Raw genomic sequence first — 10,083 nt, forward strand, 5'->3', positions numbered from 1 at the left:
AAATGCCCCATCCGATCCACCACCGCTACCACCAATAAGCCAAAGCACCACCAGCGGCAGTGGCCACCACATATGCCCCCTTTCACACTAGAATGTGCAACTATTACTCAGATTCTAAAGTGGGTCCTTCATAGCTACAGTTACACACACGCAGGTGACAGGCGCGTGAAGTTAGAAGGAGGAGACGGGGCCCTGCCGCCGGGGGTAAATAGTGAACATGTCTCATCTACAGGGGGCCACCATGTGAAATTGTGAAAAATCTTCAAATACCACCGGTTCTCCACCTTCAGCACCATCACCATAACTATTCCCTAATTTTCTCTTTATATTTTTTCTTTTTTTTTTCTTTACCTTTATTTTTCTCTCACTCATTCATTCACGCATCCCTTTTAACGTCCCATCACCGTTCTTTCTCTTTCTCTTTCTCTATCTCTCTCTCTCTCAATTCTTTGTTTCTTCTTCCTCTCTTCCTGAAAACCCTCCCTATCTCATGAATAAAGAAAACATCAAAAATCAATCTCCTGCCCGTGAAAAGATCCATCCACGCTAATAAGAACCCAACTGGATTCTTCAACCGTGAACTTTGAAGAAGAAGAAGACGAAGAGGGAAGAGGAGAAGAAGACGCACGGTACTCCTTCTGATAGGTCGAAAAAAGGGTACTTAAAACGATAAGAAAATAGGTAAAATAGCAGCAGATCGTTCTCACCATATTATCATCTTAAAGATAGTTTATTTGATTCTCATGGAGTCAGCATCAGGAGGGTCTGGAGCAGTAGACTCGAATAGTGGAGAACCGAGTCCGTCAGTAGCAGTTGCAGCAGCAGCAGGAGGAAGAGGAGCATCGTCAGCATCGCAAGGCCAAGCAGAGGGATCATTTCAAGCACCACTGAGCAGGTACGAGTCACAGAAGAGACGAGACTGGAACACGTTTCTACAGTACCTAAAGAACCACAAGCCACCATTAACTCTGGCTCGCTGCAGTGGTGCACATGTGATCGAGTTCTTGAAATATTTGGATCAATTTGGCAAGACCAAAGTCCACATAACGGGTTGTCCGTATTTTGGGCACCCAAATCCACCCGCACCCTGTGCTTGCCCTCTCAAGCAAGCGTGGGGTAGTCTCGACGCGCTAATCGGCCGGCTGAGAGCAGCCTACGAAGAGAACGGGGGAAGACCAGAATCTAATCCTTTTGGAGCGAGAGCAGTGAGGATTTACCTCAGGGAAGTCAGAGAAGCACAGGCCAAAGCCAGAGGTATACCATACGAGAAGAAGAAACGGAAAAGGCCTGCTGCGGTTACTGTGGCAGCTGTTCCGGCTAATGTTTCAGTATCAGTAAGCCATGGGGTTGAAGTCGGTGGTGCTTCTTCAAGTGGTGGTGTTGTTGGAGATGGGGCCGGTAGTAGCGGTGTTGAAACTAGTACGGTTTCTGCTACTAGTACTAACCCCGCTGCTGCTGCTGCTACTACTACGACAGCCGGATAGTTTTTTCTACTTTATAATCTATATTTGAATACCTGTCTTAATTGTGATTATGAGTTTTACATACATATAATCTGGCTAATCTGGCGACTCTCTTTACAATCGGGATCCAACCATTGATTAATATTTAGCTGGACATGTCTTCTTCTTCTTCTTCATTCTCTTTCCATGGACATGTCTTGTGACAGGCTATGAGGATAAGCAAATTTTGCTATATCTTAATACGAAGAAGACGGAAGGAGAAGATAAAAAGTTACAATCTTTTCTAGCAAATTCATGCATTGTTTATTGTTTCCCTTCCTGTCATGTTCTTTTAACTTCTTGATCAGTTCATGCCTGAAACCCTTCTTCTTCTTCAGCTGCAAGAAAACTGAAAAAACTGACCTAAATGCCCAGATTTTCTAGTTTTCAACTTCTGCTTCTGTTCTCTGACCTAGTCTAACTCCGGTAACAATAATGCATATGAAGAATGTTATCTTCTATTTTTTTTTTTTTTTTTTGTGCTCTCTCCACTGAATATTGCTACTCCTTGTTGATGAAATGGACTAATAATTTTTTAAATTAGTGTAATTCGTATATTATTTTAAGATTATATAAATTTCTAGACTACTGTGTGATTCCTCTCTAGCTAAGCTATTACTTGTTTTGTTTATAGCATAACTGTTTGCTATAGCATCAAAAATTCTTGGAAGGGTAGAGGCTAAGGGATTTTTGGCAGAAGGGCCACATTAATTCTCTCCAATATATTCATTAATTCTCTGGTCTCGGCTGTCTTGATCGGCTGGAGTTGTCTCTACCGTGGCCAAATGTTAGTTTCTCCTTTAATCGATGCACACGTGCGTCTGTGAATATGCATTTAGCACTTAAGCCATTGACAGTTTCAGGTGCTTTTTCTTCTTAAAGCTATCTATCTAGATATCTTGAATCGACTTTGATCTTAGATTTGATTTCAGATTTTTAGATTTTGGGTTCTGGGTTTTCTTTGTGCATAGATGTATGCATCAATCATCTCTCGGATATATCTCTCTCTCTCTGTGAGTCTCCCTATTTCCAATGAAAAGAACATCTCTTTAAATGATAAAAGATGGAAAAAAAAAAAAAAGAAAAAAAGAAAAGAATAGAGGATAGCTACAAAGCATCAAGAAGAAGGAAGCAAAAAATAATGCTTGTGATTGCTGCTCTTATTTTATTTTGGCAATCACCACCTCAGTATGAAAAGGACCAGTAGCCAACTCTTATTTTCCATTTTAATGTATATTTTAATATATCTCCCAGGATATCATAATTCTGTATTGTTAATTATCTCACAGACCCACCAGACACTCCCAAACAAAATCCTATTTCTATTTAAATTAATTTCAATTTTAAAATCATCCAATGAAATAAAACAACATTCATTGCCCTACTCATTATGATCTTAAATTATTTACATATTTTAGTATTTTTTTTTTCTTCGTGGTTCTTCCTTTTCTTGCTTCTTTTTTATTCTTTCTTTTCATTTTAAAAGATATTAATCATTTTGCATATCAGCCTATTCCAGCAACTTTATGGCTTTTTGTAGAATCACATATTGTTATTAATTAGAATATTTTTTTTATTAATTTTTCACTTTATTTATCTTTTTCTTTTTATGTGTCTGTAACTTTAACAATATCTGATCCATAAAAGTCAAAGAGGAAACAAAAGATTAGTATAGATATGTTCTTTGTGTCGAGAGCTTTTCTTCTTCTTCTTCTTCTCATATTCATTTAACTGTTTACTGTGTATACATATTCCTGAGAAGGATGGTAAAAGAAAGCTTCATTCTGGTGCTTTCTTTGAGAAAATAATACAAGTACGTGGCTCAGGGGATTAAAAGAAATATGTTGAAGTTTACATACGAAGGTTAAAAAGTGAGAAGTTCGGCCAGGAACCCTTTTAATCCAATTTTGTTAAAATCTGCATATTAATTGCATAATTCTCTTTTGTCTATCTTGGACTATATCAAAATTATGTATTGCAATAATAAAATTCTCATTCAGCCTAAAGTTTATTCTTGATATTTATATATTGAAAAAATTATTATTTTGTTTATTTTGTAAAGAAAAATTAATTAGTTTGGTATTTATTTTTTAAAAATACATTTAAGTTTTTGAAAAATCTATTAAAAGATTCATGTGGTTAACTCAAAACACTAATGTCTTATATTTGACATTAAAAATATGAGAGAAAAATTTTTCTTTAAAATTACTATTATAAAATTACTTTTAATACTAAAAAAGTAGGCTCTCTAGATATTTTTCGCTAATTTAATAGCTAAAATTGATGTTGGGACTTTTTAATATACTTTTTAAAACTATAACCATAATTTAATATATTTTTAAAAATAAAAAAATTAACTAGTTAATTTTTTATATGACAGAAGTTAAAGTAGTTATTTTTCCTTATCTATAATATATATAGCATGAATGAGGGGCGAACGTTTGAATAGACTAAAATACCCTTAAATTATTTATAATTAATTCATTTATAATTCTATAATATATGTATAAAAGTATGAATGATGGGTGAACACTTATGGAGGGACCCAGAAGATATCTCACTCAAAGAGAGAGACAAATTCTATTTTGATCGTTCAATATCCTCTATATAATTTCCATTATACTCAATCATAACCTCTATGATTATCCGATTAAAGACAATATTTGGTTATGTCAAAACATAACAGTCATTATGTTGGAAACTATGACAATCTCAAGTCAAAGGATTAAAATATAACTATCTTAAAATTCACTTATGACAATAACCCATGCAGTGATCTCAATGTGGAGTCCATCCAATACTTTGTTCTCTAACAAGTATCTATGATTATTGAATTATATCAACATATACATAATCATCTCATGCTTATCAATCAATAACCATACTAGTCATATTTTATTATTATCACCATAATAATAAGTAATCAGGGATGTTAATTATTATTATGTAACATGTAAATAAATAATAATGATAATAAAATCTCTTTTATTAATAATCAAAATAACATACAAAAAGGTCTAAAATAATGGTCCAAGGAAAATACACAAACATCAGTGGGCCAAGTGTGATTCGTTTGTAACAGAGTCGGTCTGTTGGTTCAGTCTAGTTATAGTTGAGGACATGTGCCTTCCAGCCGACTTTGTGATTCTAGATTTGACTGATTTTGACGTCATTCTAGGGATGGATTGTCTCTCCACTCATGGTACTACCTTGGACTACAGAAACAAGATAGTTAGGTTCAAAGAATAAGATGGATCAAAGGTTGTCTTTCAAGAGGACAAGTCAAGTATGCCTAGAGGTTTGAGATCTGCCCTGTAGGCTCACAGGTTGCTTAGGAGGGGTTGTTAGGGGTTTCTTCCTCATGTCAGAGAGTTTAATGGTCAGGTCAAGGAACCAACTTCAGTGCCTATAGTTAAAGAGTTTCTCGATGTTTTCCTAGACAAACTGCCAGTTTTACCACCTGATAGGAAAATATTCCTCCCTATAGTATGGCACCTATCGAGTTGAAAGAGCTAAAGAAACAGTTGCAAGAGTTGATAGATAAGGGTTTCATCTGACCTAGTACCTTACATTGGGGTGCTCCAGTGTTGTTTATGAAAAACAAGGATGGATCTCTAAGACTTTGTATAAACTACAGACAGCTGAACAAAGTCACTACCAAGAATAAATATCCTTTACCTAGGATTGATGATCTGTTTGACTAGCTAGCAGGAGCCGATTGTTTCTTTAAGATAGATTTAAGATCCGAGTACCATCAGTTGAGAATCAGAGAATAAGATTTGCCTAAGACAGCTTTCAGGTCCAGATATGGGCATTATGAGTACCTAGTGATGCCATTCGAGCTAATCAATGCCCCTACAGCATTCATGGATCTCATGAACAGAGTTTTCAGATGATTTTTAAACTACTTTGTTATTGTCTTCATTGATGATATCTTAGTGTATTCTAGAAATACGGAGGAGCATGTCCAACATCTTAGGAGAGTGTTACAGACCTTGAGAGAACACAAATTGTATGCCAAGTTCTCTAAATGTGAGTTCTAGATGAGGAGCACTGTAACGACCCAAAAATCGGACCGCTACCGGCGCTAGGATCCGAGTCGACTTAAGGCCGCCGGGACCCGTAGCAAGCCTGACATATAACCTGTAAACCTGTATAATCCCATACATGATCAACAACATGCATAAACATTAAAACTTTTCTTCATACATACTGTCCTCAACTAACTCAACCTGTGCATACTCTGAACATATACATAACATAGTCCCTCTGTAGGATCTCATCAAGCCTTAAAGGCAAAACAACCTGTGTTGAGTTAGTTTACATAAACATCATAACATAAGATCATGTATATACAAGGGATTTACAATACATTATGGTCAAGCACAACTCTATCCTCAATAACCTCATTACATAACATCCTGAACATTTTTACATTACATCATAATACATTTGTCATGTCCACAATCTAACTATTACATACATAGGACTTTTTCTTCTTGCCTTCTCTATCTATCCCGTACCTGCAAACCTGGGGGTTAGGGGAGAGGGGTGAGCTAGATGCCCAGTGAGTAGAACTGTAAAAAGAATATTAAAACATGCTATCATGGAATGCGTCACTGCACAAATAAATCACACCACGGATGGACTGATTCAAAAATCCCTCAACTCTATGCCCGGCCCTATTATGGGCACCACAGGACTTCGTATTGCCCGGCCCTATTATGGGCACCACAGGACTTCGTACTCGGAGTTATTGCCCGGCCCTATTATGGGCACCACAGGTCTTCGTATTGCCCGACCCTATTATGGGCACCACAGGACTTCGTATATAGAAGGCTAATGAATCATCCTAATGTCCATCCACTATCATCTATCACAACAATACAATGCGGCATAGTCGTGAATTCTAATGCAAACAACCTATAATATGATCATGATGCATGAAGCATGATAAAAGCATTTCATTTCTTAATTTAAAAGGTTAAGTTTAGTTCCACTCACCTCTGGCTGACTCTGACAAACTTTGTAGCAGCTGGCTCACTGCTGGGGTCCTTGGTTCCTCGGGTCCGAACCTACACAGGTGGACTCCAATGAGGGACCAAACATACAGAAACGTAACTCTAATATATCCCCCAAAAACCCCCTAAAACATCCTGAAAATATCACATAGGGATATGCATGAAGTGGCTGAACAGGGCACTTTCGGCGGCACCTTCGGCGGCCGAAAGTCCTGGACAGAGACGAAACTCGGGTAGGTTCGGCGGCACCTTCGGCGGCCGAAAGTCCCAGACAGAGACGAAAGTCTCTTTTTGGGGGCAACTTCGGCAGCCGAAAGGCCTGCCTCCCCAGCCATGTTCGGCGGCCGAAAGCACCTTCGGCTGCCGAACCTGGTTTCTGCCAAAGGGCAGAAACTCGGCTCCTTTGTGCATTCTCGCCTCCAAACTCACAAACCATGCATACCACTCAACCAAAACATGCATACAAGCTCCTAGGGGCCTCAAAATATCAAATACCCCAACTACAACACTTCAAACATACTCAAACATGCCACATTGTTCATACATCACATAAAACCTAACATTTACTTAAAAACTCATACAACCCTATACATGCCATTCTACCCCATAAAACTTCATAAAACTTGTTTAAATCATACATTGAGCTTAAGATCAGCTCTTACCTCTTGAAAATCGAGGGTTGAGGAGATCTAAACTTGGAGATGGGAGAAGTTCCAACTTTTGGTCTCCAAGCTCCAAAACTCGTTCTAAGCTCAAAGATCTTCAAAACCAAAGTTATAAACTTGTAAAGATCATGGAAAAAGGAAGGAAAAGCTCAAGATTGGGGAAGGATGGCGGAATGCTCACCTTGGCCGAAATGGGGAGAAAAAGCTCGCCCATTTTCGGCTAAGGGACCCTTTTATAGGTGGCTGGCCAGGCCACGTTCGGGGGCCGAATGTGCCTCCGCATCCATGCAAATGTTCGGCGGCCGAACTTGACTTTCGGCGGCCGAAACTGGACTTCCCTAACTCATGCTTTCGGGGGCCTAACGTGCCTCCAAAACGCATGCATGTTCGGCGGCCGAACTTGACTTTCGGCGGCCGAACCTGAGTTTTCCTCCAAGGACTTTTCATGCAAAAACTCATTTTGTTTCATACTTTAAAACCATTAAAAACATGAAAACATTTTATGAAAGCATGTTTCTACCCTTCTAGAGGTCTCCGACATCCGAGATTCCACCGGACGGTAGGAATTCCGATACCGGAGTCTAGCCGGGTATTACAAGCACCTCTTTCTTGGGGCATGTAGTTTCAAAAAATAGAATCAAGGTAGACCTTAAGAAAGTAGAAGCAGTAGCTAACTGGTCTAAACCCACTACGGTAATAGAAATCAAAAGCTTTTTGAGTTTGGTAGGTTACTACAAGAGATTTATTCAGGATTTCTCTAAAATAGTTGCTCATATGACCAGGTGGACCCAGAAGAACCAGAAGTTTGTCTAGTCAGATCAATGAGAGGAAAGTTTTCAAGAGTTAAAGAGAAGGTTGATGTCAGCATTGATATTAGCTTTGCTGACTGTGCGGTTGTTGAAGCCAGTCAAAAATAACCTTTTTGGTTATCAATAATTTTACAACTGTAGATAGTGGCAAAAGGATCGAATCCACAGGGAACTGACACTTACCTATTTTCCTTATCAAGACCAAGTAAATAAATAAACAATAATAGTAAAATTGGGGGTTTTGAGATTGATGAACTATACTAGAATTAAAAGCAATAAAGTAAAGCAAATAATAAAGTAAAAAAGATTCAAATATGAGAAAAGCTCTAGTTGAAGAATTGGATCCACTTCAGTTGTTGGAATTGATCATTGACACTTAGGTTCCTTTATTTGATTCAATAAATTAGTTATGGGGGTGGAAGACACTTCTCACCACCATATCCCTCCTTAAGCATAGATTAATTAGGGAACGTCCTCTAATTAATCACTAATCAACAAGTTGCCAAGGAACATCCTTGGGCCTTTGGCATCTAACAACTGTCAATTGCATTAAGAAATAGAGAGACCTAATTCTAGCTACCCAAACGTATGGTGATATTGCTAGATCATGTAATTTCCTTAGTTTTTAGACTAAGAGTTAGTTATGTTTGAATAATTCAAGCAATTACGGACTTAAAACTATCCAAACTAACAAATTATTACTTTGCAATCAAGAATCAATGGGTCCTATTGATCTAAACAACAAAGCAATAATAGAATTAAGCATGAACTTGCATAAATATTGATAAACAAAAAATAAACAATATATGTTTAGATTTCCCAATCCATAAACAACTTGAAGATTCACCTATTCTTCAACTAGAAAAAGAGGTTTCAGCTAAAACACAAAAATAAAAGAAAGAGAAGAGGAAAAAGGAACCGGGCGGCAGCTTGGAGAAGGAGGCGTGCGGCTCTTCAATTCCTAAAAGTGGAGAAGCATACCCTCTTCAGACATGCTTACACCCAAACTCCCATCCCTTCTCTGGCCATCATCCTTAGATTCCCTCACATCTGCTGACAACTTTCCTGGATCCATTCTCCGCTTGTTCACATCAAAAGACCTTCTTGGGTCCCTTGATTTTCCTTCTCTGCTTGATCTACTTGACCTTGCCCTTGGCAGAGCAGGGGGAAGGGCATCCATGCCCTCATTCTCAGGTGGGACTCCAGTCAATCGTGCAGATCAACGAGTGCCTCACATTATGTTTTCTGAAAAAACAACATATATCACATAAACATTAGCATCATATGGTTCATGTGGATACACATGAACCCACATCATACATAGCATATCATCAATGCACATGCTTATAGTCATGGCATTTCACATCATCATTCATTCATACAAGACAGGACTCTAGATCCTATCCTAGTGGACATGATTTTTCCTATCGTGCTTGCCCTTCTATAACATCTATGAGCCCGACACTCTCTAGGTCCGACCATATAAACCTAGGGCTCTGATACCACTCTGTAACGACCCGAAAATCGGACCGCTACCGGCGCTAGGATTCAGATCGACTTAAGGTCGCCAGAACCCATAGCAAGCCTAACATACATCCTGCTATACCTAATGAAATCCCATACATGATCATACATATTCATAAAAACCTTAAACTTTTCATATACCAAGCTTGACCTGTGTATGCATCATAACTGTAAACATAAAAACCCCATACTAGAGCCCTCATCAAATGCTCTAGTAGGGTCAACATCTCATACATCAAGCTTGGTTCAACACATCTCATCATTAAAAACATTTACATAAAGATCGTGTACAAAAGGGATTACAATCTATCAATAGGGCCAAGCACAATACTATCCACAATACATTACATGTCCACTACTAATCTATTACATCATGCTATACCAAAACTCTGATGACTCTCCCATAGCTACCTGTGCTCCTGCAAACCTGGGAGTTAGGGGAAAGGGGTGAGCTACTAAAGCCCAGTGAGTAGAACAGTAAAAACAATTTAATTAAACATATGCTTTCATAAAATGCATCACAACACAAACAATTCACATCACAGATGGACTTGTCACCAGT

At 38.2% G+C, this 10,083-nt stretch overlaps 1 protein-coding gene across 1 annotated transcript; it reads left to right on the forward strand.

The window, feature by feature from the left end:
- Window positions 1-360: 360 nt before the first annotated feature.
- LOC110605876 (protein LIGHT-DEPENDENT SHORT HYPOCOTYLS 6) lies at window positions 361-1,639 on the forward strand. Its single transcript, XM_021744546.1, has one exon. The coding sequence runs from the start codon at window positions 744-746 to the stop codon at window positions 1,482-1,484; it is 741 nt and encodes a 246-aa protein (XP_021600238.1). The 5' UTR covers window positions 361-743; the 3' UTR covers window positions 1,485-1,639.
- Window positions 1,640-10,083: the final 8,444 nt, after the last annotated feature.

The sequence above is a fragment of the Manihot esculenta genome, chromosome 18, assembly GCF_001659605.2.
Source record: "Manihot esculenta cultivar AM560-2 chromosome 18, M.esculenta_v8, whole genome shotgun sequence".
NCBI classification, from domain to species: Eukaryota; Viridiplantae; Streptophyta; class Magnoliopsida; order Malpighiales; family Euphorbiaceae; genus Manihot; species Manihot esculenta.